At 35.2% G+C, this 19,465-nt stretch overlaps 1 protein-coding gene across 6 annotated transcripts in view; it reads left to right on the forward strand.

The window, feature by feature from the left end:
- SLIT2 (slit homolog 2 (Drosophila)) overlaps positions 1 to 19,465 on the forward strand; it is a 271,824-nt gene that overhangs the window by 218,119 nt on the left and 34,240 nt on the right. For all 6 annotated transcript variants that reach the window (XM_010576835.1, XM_010576836.1, XM_010576839.1 and 3 more), the window contains 8 exons: positions 3,354 to 3,422; positions 5,900 to 5,971; positions 6,194 to 6,265; positions 7,631 to 7,702; positions 10,209 to 10,372; positions 15,940 to 16,064; positions 16,198 to 16,295; positions 17,724 to 17,863. In XM_010576835.1, coding sequence (XP_010575137.1) covers positions 3,354 to 3,422; positions 5,900 to 5,971; positions 6,194 to 6,265; positions 7,631 to 7,702; positions 10,209 to 10,372; positions 15,940 to 16,064; positions 16,198 to 16,295; positions 17,724 to 17,863 — 812 coding nt within the window. The remainder of the gene's footprint in view (positions 1 to 3,353; positions 3,423 to 5,899; positions 5,972 to 6,193; positions 6,266 to 7,630; positions 7,703 to 10,208; positions 10,373 to 15,939; positions 16,065 to 16,197; positions 16,296 to 17,723; positions 17,864 to 19,465) is intronic.

The raw sequence follows: 19,465 nt of genomic DNA on the forward strand, positions 1-19,465 counted from the left end.
GGGATATTTTATTAATTTCTTGATAAATTATTATATGAGAAAAATGGTTAAGGTTGCATTTTATGAGAAAATATAATTTGAATATGTAGATGGACAGTAACATTGATATAAAAAAGACCTTGCTACCTCACATACTGTTTGAAGGTAATAACTGAATAAGCTACTCATAAGACTAGATGAGTCAATTTTTATGCATTATGAAGGGGAAAATATAAACCTAAAAATTGGGTTATTCATCTGTTTTGAATCTTGATCAGATAGGTCACAAGATTGAAAGAAATAGATAGAAATTATTTACAAGAAAAAAAGTTGGGTTTGTGTTACCTATGGCAAGTATTTAATATTAAATTACTAATGCTTCGTAGTGACTGATTATTGTAGTGCTTTTTCAGAGACATCATAACTGTGTATCTTAAGTCACTAAGACAGTGACTTTATTGTTTTAGCATGTGGTATTATACAGAAGATTCTGAAATGTCCACCACTAGTGCGGTGCTTAATACCATCCAAAAGGCTTTAGTCATTAATGAAGAGAAATTGTTAAGAACTCAGACTAGCACACAGCTATATAAACCTATAACTTATTTCATTAGGTTTTGTTGTTCGTTTTTTCTCTTGAATAGAAGGTAACTTAATTAAATATAGTCTGGCCTAATAAATACAATTTGACAATCTTAAGGGCATCAATGTAATGTAAAATTAAGCAGCTAAAGAGAGATACTTTTCAAATTGCAAGTGGAACCCTGACTGTGACTGAAAACTCATTTGTGCACAATTTTGTATGCTTTAATTAGTGTCTAAGCATGCAATTTAGCATATTTTTCAAACGGATAATGGAGGTGTTTCCTGTTAGCAGTTGCATACTGATTGATTCTTCTTGTTCATTAGCATGCATAACCTTTCCAAGATGTACTCTTTATGTGTTTTATAAAATATCTTAATACTTGCTTCATTTGAACAAGGAGGAATTTTTATCAGCCAAGTGGATATTTCTAGTACTTCAGTTCTAATGAAACTAAAGCAATATATCCTAATATATCACAGAATGACAGAATCATAGAATGGTTTGGGTTGGAAGGGACCTTAAAGATCACCTAGTTCCAATCCCCCTGCCATGGGCAGGGACACCTTCCACCAGACCAGGTTGCTCAAAGCCCCATCCAACCTGGCCTTGAACACTGCCAGGGATGGGGCATCCCCAGCCTCTCTGGGCAACCTGTTCCAGTGCCTCACCACCCTCACAGTGAAGAACTTCTTCCTTACATCTAATCTACATCTACCCTCTTTCAGTTTAAAGCCATTACCCCTTGTCCTATCACTACATGCCCTTGTAAAAAGTCCCTCTCTGGCTTTCTTGTAGGCCCCCTTTAGGTACTGGAAGGCTGCTATAAGGTCTTCCTGGAGCCTTCTCTTCTCCAGGCTGAACAACCCCAACTCCCTCAGCCTGTCTTCATAGGAGAGGTGCTCCAGCCCTCTGATCATCTTCGTGGCCCTCCTCTGGACTCGCTCCAACAGGTCCATGTGGTTCTTATGTTGGGGCCCCAGAGCTGAACGCAGTACTGCAGGTGGGGTCTCACCAGAGTGGAGTAGAGGGGGACAATCCCTTGACCTGCTGGTCACGCTTCTTTTGATGCGGCCCAGGATACGGTTGGCTTTCTGGGCTGCAAATGCACATTGCTGGCTCATATTCAGTTTTTCATCCATTAATACCATCAAGTCCTTCCCCTCAGGGCTGCTCTCAATCCATTCTCCACCCAGCCTGTATTTGTACTTGGGATTGCCCTGACCCATGTGCAGGACCTTGCACTTGGCTTTGGCCTTGTTGAACTTCATGAGGTTTGCATGGGCCCACCTCTCAAGGCTGTCAAGGTGACTCTGGATGGCATTCTTTTATCTTTCAATAAAAGAATTTTCTCAGAACACTTAGTCCTTCAAAAAGTTTAAATGTTGTTCATTTCTTTCTTAGTAATTAAGTATATGAGCCCATGCTCCATTCACCACCATTTATGTAATGCCATTAACATAGTGTAAGCTATAAAACTTGTTGAGACATGTATTTTGTATTTGGCAAGCAGCCCTAAGGAAGGCATAGTCCAAGGGAAAAAAAAAATGAAAGAAAAAGCTTTTTCATTAGATGTAGATAGTTATTTCATTAAGTTTAACTGTGTTTCAGCCCATCCTTTTAGTCAAGACAAAAGTTTCCAAAGATGCTGCAGCATACTTGAAGACATTAAGCTCAAAATTAATCTAAGAATGTCTCTATCAGAGGCCGCTCTTAATTCAAGTGTGTTCCAAGTATTTGGATGGCTAAAATATATTCTTTATATAGGGATAATGAGGGTGTAGTTTTTACTTGGGTTCCAGGAGACACAAGTAATACCACCATCAGGAAGTCATTTGCCCCAGTTGAGAAACTAAAGATGTTTTATCTTCCTGCTACTGTCTGCTTCATTTCAGAGAACCAGGTAAATTCAGCACTTCTTATAATCTCTAAACTATTTGCCCTGGTTACATGAAGAGCCCCTCCACTTGCACTTTGTAATGACTGGCTGCACACTGGAAGCTTTTTAGGCAAGGCTTGTTACCTTCCTTTGCCTGTAACTCGGGTGCCGATACAGTTTGATGGCTCTGTACCTGTTAACTCTAAGGATGAACAAGTCTGTTATCAAGAATTATGAGCATGGAAGAAGAGCAAGGAATATACAGGAGCTATAACCCTACAAAGAGGAGAAAAAAAAAAATCTAACTTTCTAGTGAAGGATAATTGATTACTGTCTTTAGTGCCTAACATACTCCATAGGAACAGGCTTGTGGTATGTCATGCCTGATATATCATGAAATATACAGGGAGAAATTAGGGAAGGTGACCTGAACCGCTGGCATGACAAATGAATTTGCTGTTAGAGCTGGGACCAGCCCTTGCTGTTTCTACTGTAAAGGACTACCTCTGCAATGTCAGGGTCTGTTTCTATTTACAATAGCTCAAAATCCACACGTAATGCGAGTTGCAGAAGTCAGATTTACTTTTCACCTGTAGGTGTGTGTGAAATGGAGATGATAAGGACCTAATTTTGCAGAGTCTTTATGAAATAACAGAAAATACTAGAGTTGGTTGTTATTACTGTTACTTCATAATACTCATAATATCTGATACAATAGCATTTGGATCTTAGGCTACAGGTCCTCAGTTGTGTCTCTAAAAACCAAAATTTGTAGGCAAGTTTTAGTATGAAACAGAAATAGTATGTATTTCTTTGTTATTAACTTTACTGTTGGATTCTAAGATTAGTAGATGAAGATGCTACTGTTTTAACAAAAACCATAATGGTCTATGTTTTATTTTTCTATTTTAGTTATTTGGATGGAAATCAGTTTACCCTTGTTCCAAAAGAGCTTTCCAACTACAAGCATTTAACACTTATGTAAGTAGTTTTAGAGCAACATCCTCTACTACAATGAAAAAATACAAACCAAACCAAAATACCCTACTACATTATATCTGGGTTTAGTTGTAAGAAAAAAACCATAAAATGTATCTTATCTTTTAGCAAATATGATGCACAACCACTTTTTACAACAGAGGATATTTTATTCGGCTTAACACATCCTACATATAATATACTCTGTCACATTTTATAAGCAGGGGTATTTCATTCCAGTGATTACACCACAAAGTAAATAAGCAGGAATTACAGTTAGCCTGAAAAGGGATGTAAAATCTTACAAAGTTAGGGTAATTAGGGTAAGGCGTTAGGGTAATACAGCATTTTGTTACGAAGCTCCATAAAGGCACTAGAATTATTTACAAAAGAAACATTCTGTCCTATGCTTCATTCTGTGGTATGCTTTGCATAGGAATAGCACATACTGCTGTTGTAACACTTGAATGTAACCCCTTCTGTTTCTCCCACAATATATGGTTTAATGACTCAAGAAGTGAGCTTGTCTAGAACGCCTCATTCCCGACTCTATTGCTGACTCATTCTCTGATTTGAGGCAAATCACTAGCTGCTCTAAAATTTATTACCTCTACTTCATGAATGATTTGAATGTGATTTCTGTACCTTGTAAGAGTACAGTGAGAGAAACAGGAAGACTGTCAATGTAAATGGATGTAATTCCATGGCCTTTGTTAGGACTATAAAAATTCATACCAGCTGAGGTTGAACTGTGTAACATTCTGAAAGCAGTTTGTGGTTTCATTATAATCAGAATAAAAAGTGGAGGAGAGTAACAAAATCCCTTAAATTTCTTTTTGACTGGGTTTAGAGCTTTGCTGCAAAAATTGAAAATGGTTTGACATTCAAAAACAAGAACTTGGTTTCCTTTATTTACCTCATGCTAGACAAAAGTGGTCACGGTCACAAATTTAGAAAAAAGCATGTTTCCAAACCTTTTTGTATTTTGCAAATAATGTCAGGAAAAAACCCGTGCAATATTCTCACATGTATACAGCGTAGAACCTATAGGAAATCTTTGTGGATTGTTTAGAGAAGTTATACAAGAACTAACTTGCAGCACACAGAAAATACAAACTTTAGAACCTCAGTACCAGAAGCAAGCGTATAGATTGGACTGTGTGCAGTAACAGTATCAGTGGAGACTGGATATATGTCTAGAGATGAGGTTAATTAGAGGCATAGTGACAAGGCTTCCATCACAGAGATGAGGTACTTGTGGTGTATTTTTGACAAACACAGACAGAAATTGTATAACTTTACCTTCTAATCAGAAAACACACACAAACAATTTAGCAGACATGTAATACAATAAATTATAGTTGAACAGTAAATAAAATGCAAATAAGATGAGTATTAACAGTCTCTATTTATCAGACCTGTGGGGCACGTTATTGTAATCTTTTCTGAATATATCCTCATACTGCTGTTATGAAATTCAGAATGTTCCTCAGCTGTGTTTGGAAAACCAAAACACTATGCTTAGTTCTTCTGTGGCCAAACAAGGAATTGCATACGACTCTGCTGAGTTCCAGATTAACAAGGAAAATTGCTTATTTCTAACTTTTTCTTTCTCTTTTGAATAGACTGCTCTGTTATACTTGCCTAATATGTTTATTATTATGAGTCAGTTTTCTTACATGCTTTCATGAAATTTGAGACAGAGAAATATGCATATTGCATAGCTATTCAACAGTACTCTTAAGTTAAAATATCAAGGGCCCCTCAGAAACAAATGCTGTATTATTTCACCACAAAATACAGTAAACAATAGTGAAATAGTGAACATAAAATGAAGACTAAAGGACAATATCAGAATAAAGAACAAGCAGTATTCACATTTAATACGGCTTCTTCAAAGCTTCTTTGAAGCTACCATCTTTGAAGCTACCAGCATACCACTCCAGCTTCCATCATACTTATGCTTAAGATTTTATTCATTAGAATATTGAACAACAAGAAAGATGTTAAGGCTTTCTCTATAAATCTTAGACAGTGTTCTTTATAATAATAGCTTTGGGCTTTGATGTCTTCAGTGTGTAAGTGTTAAGTAGAGTATTAGATGATATTTACTCAGGTGTCATTAGGGACATGACTAGAATGTTTTCCACTTTAAAACATTCCTTTCATTTCTATACTTGGATTCATGTAGGATTGCATTATTAACTCAGTAGCATGATGGACATTGCTGTTGTATAAGAATGCATTGCGCTGCTTTTTCATCTGTGTTGAAATGAAAATGCTTTTCATTGATCAAGCTAAACACTTGCTAGGCTTGTATATGGCATGTGAAAATAAAAATATGTGCTGCTTTAAATATTGATACCAATGATGATACTACTTCTACTAATAAAAATAATGTATCTGTCAGTTTAACTTACAGTGTTTCAGGACTGGGGCAGTCATTTTAAGGTCTGAATTTCTGAATTTATTTTTTATAGAGATTTAAGTAACAACAGAATCAGCACTCTTTCTAATCAGAGCTTCAGCAACATGACTCAGCTGCTCACCTTGTAAGTTTAAACATGTAACAGTGACTCTTTGGAAGCATTACAGTGTTTTTTTTGTCTTGGAAAGAAAGGAAATTCAGTTGATATTAAAGCTTGCTTGTTATGGAGGCTGTAAAATAACTTGTTTTCTAACTAGCTATGTGTGCAAAAGCTGGTTTTGGTCATGCTCTGCATTGTTTCCTGAATGGCTGATATACTTGCTGACGGTATTTTATATATTTTCAGAATTCTTAGTTACAACCGGCTGAGGTGTATCCCTGCTCGGACTTTTGATGGGTTGAAATCACTTAGGTTGTTGTAAGTATTATTTTTTAACCATTGCTATTTTCCAGAATTTTTATTTGTGTACAGTAGAAAGCAAATCTGTAGGAAGTTACTAGATATTAAAACCTATCAAATACTTGAGAAGTGATAATTACATAGCCTTAAAAATCTAAGTGGCTTCATTCTGGGAAAGTATACTCTCAAAATGCTGCACAAGAAGTTATGTGACCCTGGACAACATTATATATACAGACATACACTTTTTACTTTTCTGCTTTTTAATCTTGGCTGTATTTCTTTTTTGTGTTAAGTTCTTCCTTGTTATAAGCATTAAAGTCTAACAAAAATGCCATATGCATAAATTCCTCAGTATATATGAGGGAGTTTTGCAGTTGAATTTTGAATATTTTTATTCCAACAATAAATTTATTTTTTTCTTGTTTCATTTAATATGGGAATATTTCCAAACCCATTACATCATGGTTAACTATTGAAAATCAATAAAATTGCTTTTTGGTTCCAAGAAAACTTTCCATTTTACCACTAGGAAAAACGTGGTTGAAAGGGCACATAAAGGGACAAAGGAAAATAAAGAACAGTCAGTCTAGTTTACAGCTTCAGTTTGTCATTAAAAAAAAACCCTGCAAAAATTCTTTCTCAAAAGTCCCCAGCAGAACAAGTAATTTTTGCCTCCATTTGGGTAGTTTATAACCATTTCATAGCCTAGTTGGATTAAATGTCTCAATCATGGCATTATTTAAGTGTGCCCACATAGCTTCAATTATTTTATATAAATATGGATAATTTCAAGAACCATCATTCTATTTGCATTAGATATATGCATAACTGAATGAATTTATAGAAAAGGAGAGATATTTTTGTGCAGGTTTGCTACAGGAGACATAACACTGGTCCTGGTATTGATGCTTAATAAGGTCTTTAACTTTACTATCAAATTAGGGCAACAACCGTAATACTTATGCTAGTGAACAGTCAATGCCTGTATTTTCTATGAATCCATGAAATATTTAAAAAAAAAATGAACTTAATTAATGGGAAATTCAGGGAATTGCTGAAAAAGTCAGAAGTAAGAACTCTTCTCCTGTCCCTAAATCCAGTCAGTACTTTGCAGAAGTGTGCCTACTTTTACCGACCTTTATTCTTTCAGTTTTAATAGAATCATGTTATTAACATTTCATATGAAATTCAGGATGAAAAAAATCAAATGATAAGTAGGCTGCCAGTTAGAGCTTAAAAAAAAACAAACAGCTGGAAACACTGAGGAACTGGAAGAAAAAAATTGTGAAAAGCTGAAAACTGTTTACAGAAGATTAAATTTGCAAAGTTAACCTGCTGATTTTTATGCATATATATTTTTCTGTTTATTTTCTTTTTAAGGTCTTTACATGGCAATGATATTTCTGTTGTTCCTGAAGGAGCTTTTAATGATCTTTCAGCATTATCACACCTGTGAGTATTCAGATGATAACTGTATTTTTTATGTTACATTTAGCAAATTTCATATAGTTGAACAAAGACAAAATGCAAAGGCCTGCTCTGGAACAAACTCATGGCATCAGTACAGGCTGGGGACAGGCCAGAGAGCTAGCAGCTCAGCAGAAAAACCCTGGGCCTCCTGGTGGGCAGCAAATTGAATGTCTGCCATGTGCCCTTATGGCAATAAAGGCTAAAGATGCTCTGGGATGAACTAGAAAGCGAGCAGCCAGGTCACTGAGGATAGTGGCCACATCTGGAATATGTGTTCAGCTTTTCCAGTACAAAGCAGATGTGTATGAGCAAATCCAGGATAGGGGCAAGCAAAGTGGGGAGGTGGCTGGATCATAGGAGCTGTGAGGAGAGGCTAAAGGAACCGGGCTTACTTAGCCTGGAGGAGGAGATACCAAGGAGGGACCTAATGGTCTTTAAGCCACTAAGGGGATTACAGCAATGAGGGAGACAGATTCTTCTCAGAGGTGCACAGTGAAGAGTAAGAGTCAACAGTCACGAGCTGCAACAAGGGAAGTTTGATCGAACATAATGAAAAAACCTTCACCGTGAGGATGATTCAGCTTTGGAACAGGTTGCCCAAAGAAGCAGAAGAATCTCCATCCCTGGAGATTTTCAGAGCTCAGCTGGACACAACCCTGAGCAACCCTGCTCTGACTTCGAAGTGAGTCCTGCTTTGTGCAGGAGGTGAGACTAGATGACCTCCAGAGTGCCCTAAATTATTCTGTGATTCTGTGTTGGTGTCTGTTGACATAGAATACATGGCATCTGATGTCAGAACATAATTTGAGGCAATACTTTTCCTATTTTTAATTTTCAATGGGAACCTAGATTAGAACAAGTTACCTATCTGTAAACCTTGTTGTGTTTATGGATAGTTATTAAATCTTTGCTTGCAACTGAGGAGTGAGTTGACTAGTGCCTTTAGATATATCTGGTTTTTATGTTTCTGAACAGCTGCAGTTGTTAAAAACTTAATTATCTGTTTCTAGTTCAGTATTGGACATTTACATTTAATTTGCCATTTCTCAGAAATTTGATGATACTGATTAAGCTTTAAGTCATTGATAATTCATTCAAATGCTACTATTAAACTAGCTTATTTGCATGAAATATCAGTAAAACTTACATTGATTTGATTGTTGTTGCTGTTACTTTTTTCTTAATGGCTGCCAGTCATCCTTGCTAACATTCTGATTTTAGCAGAGCAATTGTGTTATCTCAGTTCAGGCTGATGTTCACTCTTGCAAATATGGAGTGGACAAATTCTAGGTGTTTTTTCTTGCATGGGAGGTTCCCTATCACTAGGTATGATTTTTGTTACTGCTCTGACTTCAGCCTGACTGAACAAGTATATGTATATATATTTTCTTATGTTCAGCTGGAAGTATGTAGTAATATTTAAGAGAGGGCTTCCTGCTCAGTGTGGCAGAAAAGAGTGTTTCAGCAGTGGTAGTTTCTACTGCCTTTGCTTGCCAAAGATTTTCTTGTATCTCTAGAAGACCCACTGATGCAAAGTTGTGGAACAATCTGAAAAAAAGTACTGAAACATCTGGAGAAGTAGGATGTTCTAATACTGCCATTTGACAGTGTGTGCACATGTCAAGATTATCTGTTGAAAGTTCTATGATTATTGTATTCCTTAAAAGGAATATGAGTACATCTTTGTAGAATGGCATAATGCTTCTATCCTCCAAATTAACTACACAACATATCATTGTTCTCAGAGTTTTAAGAGTATTTATAGTTTCTAGCAGAGAAAATAGACACTTAAAAAGCCCTTACAGAAATTAATTCTGAAAATCTTTAGCTAAATTATTTTTTAATTAAAAAAAAAAAGATTTATTTAAAGAAATGGATTTGCTTTCATAACAAGGCAATTCTTATGTAGCTACCACAAAGCTAGGATAATGTAGTTTTATTTACTTATGCAGCAGAGACTTCTTACAGAATTCTGCACATAGCTGTGAGTTCAGTGGGAGAGCTCCAAAGAGGAAATAATTAAATCAAATTTGGAAGCTTAGAAACAGATGGTTTGTACCAGCCTGGGAGCCATAAACTGAAAAGGAAAAATATCAGGGTGGAACTCTCTGGGGTTGCCTTGGCTGCTTCGGAAGAAATACTTTATTCTTGCTAACTTAATTTTCCAGTATCAGTTTCATTCTGCTGGTGCTGCTGATCTTGGCCATTACATAGCAACGGTGAAACACAGCTAGTTAGTATCAGCTCTCCAAAGTTCACACATAATGCAGCTAAGAATAGCTAGGTTTCTAGACCAAGTTTACTGCTAAAACTATCACTTCTTGATTTAGAACCCAAATCCAGACACTTCATGTGCTTATGGTCAATTTGGTGGAGGGAGGGCAGGTTTGTGGTCTGAAGTTTTTTTTGCCAACCTGTTCTCTGGCTTCTTGTTTTAAAAGCAACCATTTAAAACTTTATTCCCTTGTTGTTTGTCTGCTTTCCATAGGGCTATTGGAGCAAATCCTCTTTACTGTGATTGTAACATGCAGTGGCTATCTGACTGGGTAAAATCAGAATACAAAGAACCTGGTATTGCACGTTGTGCTGGTCCTGGAGAAATGGCAGATAAACTTCTTCTCACAACTCCTTCTAAAAAATTTACTTGCCAAGGTACTGGTTTTGGTTTTTTTCTCTTTGAAGTGTCAATTTTGAATTTTTACAAATAGTTGAGCTATGAAATAGTCCTCTGTGCTCTAAATACATTTATTACAGCTTCTTCACTCAGCCTTGTCATCATTCCTCTTCATACTTAGGGATGTAGACATTGATTCTATTCAGGAACTGTATTTATTTTAAAAACTTCAATGCCTATTTCTTTTCAAATAGATGGAGGAGAAAAAAAGTCTTTGAACTTGCAGTACAGTATTCCTCAGTACATGGATGTACATAGGTACTTGGTACTTGTCTGAGTCATGAACTGCAGTTTAAACATCTACACTTCCCTTAGCCGAAGAACATCCTTTTCCTTCAGACTGTTTACAGTAAAATCTTTAAATACATCCATAAACCTTGCAGTCTGCAACTGATTGCATCAATACATCCAGAATGCTTCCTCTGATATTTCAGCATTAAAAAAAAAAAAACAAACACGTAGACAGACAGATGTGATTACCTCTCTAGAGGTCTCATCCTAAAATGTTAACTGGGGAGGTTTCTCAGGGTTTGGACCAAGAGTGTTTATCTCCGTGTTGGTACCAATGTTGCTGGCATTTATATCCAACTTACATTATTGTCTGTTAATTCCTAGGTTCTTTTTCTGAACCTTACTATTTTTTTGGTTAGAAAAGCATGGTTCTCTCTCACATGGAGAGAGAACATTGGTTTACTGTTCAATCATCCTCTATTCCATCCATTTCTTGTTCTTAAATATTCTGAAAACATAGAAAACTTCTGCCATAGCTTCATTTCTCATGGCCCTGATTTAGAAACATTGAAATTGCCAACTGAAAAAAAAACCAAAACAAAACAACAAAATTTATGTGTGCTTATACTTGTAAGACATTACTAAGCTTGTAGTTATTTCTAAGGCGTCAGATAAATACGATCTTTAGTCTTGTAGAAATAATTTATTCTCACAGTCTAGGTAATCTTCAAGCTACTTTGATTTATTCATCTGTTAATGTATCTTCAAAGGTGAGCTTAATCCCTTTGTAATTTCTTCCTTAAAAAAGCAATGGGACTTTGTTGGAGTTTGTCTCATCCGAAGTTGTTCTTTACTGCATGTTCATCCTATTTAGTCTTCTCTCCTTCGGCTTTCTGTCAAAAAAACTTTTTTTTAAACAAAAACCACTGGAACCCATTTTGTTCTTGCAATGCCAATGAATTGTCTCTCCCTCCAAATTCTTCTTGCAGTTTTTCAACAGTACCTCTCTGAGGTCATGCCAGCGTTCATTGCATATAACATTCATCTGTTGCAAAGTCTCTTAGTCTGATTTTAGATAGGACATTTGCTGGCCAATCTGATCATTTTCTCTACAAGTATCCACTGAACATTATTGCAGATATGCTCTTATTACACACTGTTTTAGGGATGTAAGTGAAAGAATATTTGCATGGACATGAAGGACCTGTTTGGTTATTTTCCAGCTCTGACAGTTTTAAAAACTGTATCACCCCTGCCTACAATCATTGTTATGTTTCTGTCAGACAATCCAGAAAGTATAACTTATACCCTCTTGCCCATCAGAAAATATCCTTTATATTATTATGCAGGGTAAGAACTGTATTTGTTTCACTTCCAAGAGTGGAGATCTGGTATTATGGATACCTTTGAGAGAAAATAATTTTCCTGCCACTGTCCTGTGAAGATGCTCATAATTACAGATTGCAAATCAGCAGCTTTTCAATGACATGATGGCCCTGTAAGACATTATGTGTCTGTTACTCAAAGATAAGTAATTTTATCTTTTGCTTAAAAATGAACTGCTGAATAGAAATTAGGAAGATGCTATATTCCTATTAGAACCAAAATTTTAGGCTATGAATGAGAGGACTGTTTTCAAAATATTTGTTGGTAGTCTGCTGTTGTATATATACAGGAAGAGAGTAGTGTGTAATTCCCTCTTATCAATATCTCTGGATTCAACTGAAAGTGAAATGGGTGCTTGAATTTTACTTACATAACGAATAGTTCCCAGTGAAAATGTGCATTTTAAAATGAAGTCCTATCTCAGTTGTAAAGCTCCATAAAATCACTGTACCTTACTCTAATTTTATGAATTCTTTTACTCCAGGAATCATCCCTTAGTATTTTCTTCTTTCAGTTGTTTTTTCTACATTTATGGGTGTTTTTTTCTTTTTTTATGTGGCCTCTAACAGATTCTCAATCTTTTACTTTTACCCCTTTACCATCCGTGCCCTGCTTCTAGAGATTCCAGGGCCTTGTGGTTTTCTGATACCAGGTAAGGTTATAAGTAGATCTGAAACGGGTGATCTGCTTAAGAATGGACCTTCTGACCTTCCTTTTGTGTACCTCAAGCATACTTCTTTCCTAAGACACGCATGTTTACTGTTTGTTTTCCCCTCTGGTGAATTTAAAACTGACTCTTCATGATATGTCATTTAACATATTGTATGAACAGTTTTGTTATTTTAAAAGCCAGGGTTTCAGGTCTGAAAATTACCTAACTGAAACAATTGTTTCCACTGCATTGTACTAAAATTGGTGATTTCATTAGCTGCTTTAGTGTAAGTGAATCAGTGTAGATACTGATTTTCAGACCATATGCAAGAGAGAATAGGCATCATAAAATGACAGAGCTCAAAGTTTTTCTTGCAACAGGTTTCTCTAGAAGATGGTTTTGAGAGGGTTTGTGTCATGTTTTCCTTTAAAATTGTTAGATAGCTACATGTGTGTGTCTATGTTTGTCAATAAAATACGGTTAGTTTTTCACTGTTTACAAAAGAATACTGTTTATTTTTTCTTTTATTTTAAGGATTTTTTCCAGTTAGGGCTTATTAAAGAATATGTATGTCTACAATATGAAAAACTGAACAATAGTTATGAACCCAATTCTTTTTCATGTACAAGTCTTTTGTGTGTGCTGGTCTCTTCTGTGTGGGTGCTGGTCTCTTCTCTTCTGTCAGGTGGCTGGATATAGGACAAGAGGAAATGGCCTCAAGTTGAGGCAGGGGAGATTTAGGTTAGATATTAGGAAAAATTTTTTTACTGAGAGGGTTGTCAAACATTGGAATAGGCTGCCCAGGGAAGTGGTTGAGTCACCATCCCTGGAGGTATTCAAAAAGCGCATGGTACTTCAGGACATGGTTTAGTGGGCATGGTTGATGGTTGGACTCGATGATCTTGAAGGTCTTTTCCAACCTAAATGATTCTATGATTCTAAGCAGAAAGAGGAAGGGAACAGTATACTGCAAATGAAAATAGGTTCCAGAACTGCCTTTCCATTAGACTTCAGTAAAAATATCTGAAACATTTCCATTTTTTGATCTTACAACTGAAGAATGATAGATCAAAATGTTAACTTTTTATTGGATACTACATATATAATAGTTAGAAATAAATGCTTACAGCACAAAATCAGATACAGTTTTGTTTACTATCTTGTTGAGACTTAGGTTCCGTTTTCTGGCTCTGTTTTGGAAGTGAAATTTAGATTGCTAATCTGTTTGGGTAAATAACCTTGGTTACTGAATGTTTTTTAATTCATGCCAAATAATTAGCATTTTATTGCATGAGAAATAGAAAAGAGGATGTGATGTTCAGAATAAACAGTTGAGGCAGGGAAGCATAGACTTTGAGGCTACAGCACAATGTTACAATTTTTATTTTTTTTTCAGTATGTGCCTCTTGCACCTTACTTTTTTCACAGAACCTCTTAATATACTCTAGCAATAATCAGCAGTAGTCCAGAGTACACAGGCAGGACTTTCTAGATGTTAATTCTATGTTTTTTGTTTCAACTCTTCTACCTCCGCTGTTAGCTGGTCTAACAGAAACTTTCATCAGGTGTAGATTTCTCTTTCAAAGTAAGGTAATGAAGACAAGAATAGTCAATGATCCATATAGATTGTGGCTTTGGCAATAAGCGTGTTATCACAGATTACCGTGTTCATCCATTTGGATTTGCTTGCAAGCTGTGACACAGAAGGATACCAGCAACTGCAGATTTAAAAAAATAATTAAAAAAAGGTCAACCTCTTCTTGTCTAACACCCCCTACTGAATTTTTGTAATCACACAGCTTCCTTCCATGCCAGCTCCTTTACAATGACTTACCTGAGACTAATTTTGCAAAGAAAAATAAGTAAAGAAAGTTAAGAAATTGAATTTTAAAAAAAACCTAAAACTCCATATCTCAGTAAAAGTGCCCTGTTAGCTTGGAAAACTTTGCAGTCTGGCTCATTTTGAGTAAAACCTGTTATGGAACAATCAGGCAGTTCCACCAGTAGGTCTTAGGAGTTTGGGGGTTGTGTCTAGTTAGAAGAAATCACTGGTTATTCCTTAAAATGTACAAATCACCTGTGGATAACTGAAGGGATTTTTCATAGGTGAAATCTGACATCAAGCTGGAGGCAGTAATGTTATCAGGTAATAGAGCTGGAGATAGTAGAGAATGAATGTTCATTCTCTTAATAGGCATTTGGGCAAGTCACCTGTTTTCTCTTACAGTAATCAAACTTTTTTCTACCACAAAGTGTATGAAAATGAATCATTATTTATACACAGGTGATTTCTAGTTTTTAACAAATAAGCAGTGATTTCTTTGATTGTTTGACAAAAAAAAAAAAAACAAAAACAAAACAAAAAAACCCCTGATGGTTCCTAACTTGAAAATTCACTGTGAAAAGACTGTATTAAAATTGTAAAACAACAGAAAAATAAATAAATATCTAAAAAATATTATTATAATAGGGATAAGATTTATGTAGGACAGGGCTTTAAGCCTGGCTTCTGAAACTTAAGATTTTGTCAGTATTCATTTCTGAATTCTGTCGTTATAATCAGTAATAAAAGAAACTAGACTGCAAACATGGATTGAAGCCTTCATTTGCACATAGATTCATGGTACAGTTTGCATTATTTGTGGGCTCAACTAAGGCAGTAATGCACAGAACTGTGGCTGACTCCGTAAGGGAGCAAGGCGCAATATAGAGCTATTTACGATAAGATAGCTTGAATAATGCAATTTACATTACAGTTCACAGATATTCAACCATTTTATAAGTAATTTTACCAGTTCATTTTGCCATCTCTGTGATCCTGCAGATAAAAAAATAAATTAAAACAAAAATACATTAAAAATAGTTTTCTCAGTAACACCATCAAGGGAAGGATTGCAAACTGTGATAGCCCTTTTTCTCATAGGCAATTTTTACCCCCTAGAGAGACAAAAGCTGAAACTGTATTCTTCATTTTGTTAATACCAAGGGAAGGTAATTATCATGGATCAGAACTGTACAGATTTCAGAGAATGGGGATATGGGAATCACTTTGGGGTCAGCTACTTTTTTTAAAAAAAAAGTGATAATTAAACCAAAAATCCAACCCCAAATTTATTTGGTCATGTCAAAAGAATTAAAGACAGTCCAGCATTTCATTCATGTAGAAACACCACAAAGTCTAAAATATAAATTTCATTTTAAAATTTAAAGCAAAAGATATATCCTGTCAAATATAAATTAGTAGTTGTTTCTGACTATCCAATTTGTATTTTTAAGGGCCCATGGATGTTAATATTCTTGCTAAGTGTAACCCCTGTTTATCAAATCCATGTAAAAATGATGGAACCTGCAACAATGATCCAGTTGACTTCTATAGATGTACTTGCCCGTATGGTTTCAAGGTAGGTACTGAATGAAGAGGAAAAACCTTATTGAAATGTAAGCTTCTCCTTAACAACCTTTAATTTTTATTTGGCTCCCTTCCACTACTGTCTGTATTTTCTTCTTAAATTATAATTGTTGTTCCCTGCATAGGGTCAAGACTGTGATATTCCCATTCATGCTTGCATTAGTAACCCGTGCCACCATGGCGGAACTTGTCATTTGAAAGAAGGAGAAAAAGATGGTTTCTGGTACGTTGTTTTTAATTGTAATAACAGGATGGAAAACTACTGAGTTTTATATGCTGAAATAATTTTGATGTTAATCTTGAGATTCTCTGTGTTTGCTGGTAAGTGCACCACAAAGGCAGATTGTCAGTGCTTCTGAAATTTTCAGAACACGTCGCCATCCTTGGAAAGCTTCTAAAGCTTTGAAACTGTTAAAAACAATAACAAATGACTGTGATTAGTTGAGGCATATCAGGTCAAGACAACATAGTATTGACTCCATTATGCTAATTAATAGCTAGCTAGATCCCTGCTGAAAAAATCTCACAATTCATCTGTTGTCGTGTGTATTACTTCAACAGACAGCATGTAAATGATAAAATGTAAATCCCAGTGAAACAGAAAATTAATGATTCATTTGAAACTCACTATGCCAGCAGATAAACATGCTGTGAGCATTTTTAATCTTGAGTTATTTAATCACACAGTACAATTACTCCAGATGTACTTCATGAATTATGAAATAAAGTTCTTTAGCATTCTTATGTGAAATTATTAGTCATTTAATAATCTACACCTCAAGCTTGTTAGAAATGACACTTCAAAAAGATACAATTCATTATCCTGCAATTCATTATGACATTTTCTTATTTTTTAATCCAAATTCTGTCCAAAGATTAAATAGTTTTCTATTAAAAATTAAGCATATACATCTTAATACTATGCCTTTAGAATTTAAAGTGACAGTCATGTCTCAGAATTTGACCTTTTTCATTTATTTGTTTAAACACTACATATTTTGAAAATCAAAGCGATCTTATAATGAAAGCTGTAGAAATTATAGATAGTGCATATTACATGAAAATGTACGTGTAGTCATGTTTGAGTGATCTTTTACATTTACTGCATATTTTGATGTATTTGTTTTGTATAAACATACTTGAAAGCAAAAAAAAATTACTGCTTTGAAGAGTTTATACAGGCTTTGTTTTTATATGTTAATGCTTGTATTGTGCATGGAATGTTAAACAGAGCTTTATATTGGTGCATTTAACTAAATGATAGTGGAATACTACATTACATACTAATCTCTGATTCCACTGTCCTTTCCATGTGTTTAACTTTAAAAAACAAAAGGAACACTTTCCATAAGAAATATAATCTAATCATGTAATATAAAGGTAGCACACTTTTCAAAAAGAATGTTCAGTGATTTAATTTAAGAAGCTCCTGAAACTAAAGATTAGGGCACGAATTTAGAAGCCTTTTTTCTGTAATTTAAAAAATGAAAAATATTTTGGAAATGTTTATTGTATGGGTTTTTACATTATATCAACCATGCTCCTTTATGGGATAGTGATTATGAATCATTGTACTTATTAATTACAGAACTTCTTGTCTGGTCTCCCTACCTAAATGTCCATGTAGTTAGTTTTGTTTTCTGTATTACAGGTGCACTTGCGCAGATGGATTTGAAGGTGAAAACTGTGAAGTAAATGTTGATGACTGTGAAGACAATGACTGTGAAAATAATTCTACTTGTGTGGATGGAATTAATAACTATACTTGCCTTTGTCCACCTGAATACACAGGTAGGAGTATAAGAGAAAGTACAGGTAATTCAAGAACTCCTAGCAGAACAGTAATATTTTGCAGTTTGTAGGTGAATTAGTAGTTACTCTACAATTGACTTAAAGCCAGGTTTCCCTCCATATTTTCCTCCTATATGGTATGTAGTCAAAAGTAGACTTAATGCCTACTCATTAAATCCTTTGTTAGTTTTAAAATTACAGCATTTTGTTATTTAAAAGATCATTCAAAATGTGTCTCTCCCTACTGTTTACCTAACCCAGACACGCCAATGAAAAACCTCTGCAGCTGTAGAAATCTGAAAAATATTCTGCTTTTATCCTGTATACCTCATGTTACTAAGGGCAGAAAAGGATCTGTCTGTGATAGTAGGGAACTGAATTTGGCATTCCTGGATGCTCCCACTCCATTAGAAACATAAACACAGAGTGTGATGCTTTCTGTTCTAGCACAAAAAAAAAAAAAAAATCATTAGAGAGTTTCTAATTATTTGTTTCTGGCAGCTGGCAGCAGGCCAAAGCATTCCCCTCTCTGAGACAGAGGGTCTCTTGGTTGCTGTCATCATCTTTGTGGGAATGGAGGAGAGTTAGAACAGCAGCACTGGAGAACAAGAAGTAGGATCTGTTGTTTACATTGATCTGTTTTATAGTTTTCTCTAACTAGACGGATCTATTTTCTGTCAGCTAGATGACCACTAGGAGAACACAGAGCTTAAAATCACAAAACCATGATTTGAAATGCATAAAAAAGAAATGTAAAATCCATCATAACTTGGGAATTAACTCTACTTGGTCATCCTATATCTTTACTTTAATCAATCAATCAAATTTGAGGTCTGGAAAACTGGGAGGAGAAGTGAACTCCTGAATTAATTTAATTTGTTGAAAACACAGCTGACTCCTTTTTAATCTAAGGTATTTCCATCATTATTCCTACAACCTATTGGATTGATCAGATGGTTTAGGGTATTCAGATTTAAAGTCAATATTTAAACCTTGGAAACCCACTGTGAGTGAAGATGATAGAACACAAGTATAAGAAATACAACTTCATAATCTAATATATGTATTCATTCAGTAGTTATGCTGGGTAAATGTTTGATAGAAATTTCCCCATACAGAATAAGCTACAATACCTACAGCAATACAGCTTAAAAGTATAAGTAGCCAGAATAAGGTATTTAATAATAAGTGGATGGTTCACATCTGGAAGAACAATCTTCCGCTTAGACAAAATACTGTTTTGCCAAGTACTGATACCTTAACACCTAAGAGCAATTTACAATTCAAGATTTAGAAACAAATAAGAGGTAACAGCATCAATAAGTATAGACAGGTGTTTGCTATTTCTCCTATAACTAATATTTCAGGTATAAGTGAGTCAAGCTTCAGCTCCCCTGGAATCAATTGCTATCTCCTTTAAAATTGGGATCAGATATTCTACTGAGTAGGCTGGAGGAAAGCAAACCAATGTCACATCAGTTCAGTATACCTGTTCAGTGGCTTCATGCTAAGAGTTTTCATATATCTATTAGATAGTAGACAATTCATTTTGCAAGTGCATTCCTCCTCTGCAGCTTTGCAGGTGTTTTTACCTGTGGTGTT

Source organism: Haliaeetus leucocephalus, unplaced genomic scaffold, assembly GCF_000737465.1.
Source record: "Haliaeetus leucocephalus isolate CR32 unplaced genomic scaffold, Haliaeetus_leucocephalus-4.0 Scaffold545, whole genome shotgun sequence".
Classification (NCBI taxonomy): domain Eukaryota; kingdom Metazoa; phylum Chordata; class Aves; order Accipitriformes; family Accipitridae; genus Haliaeetus; species Haliaeetus leucocephalus.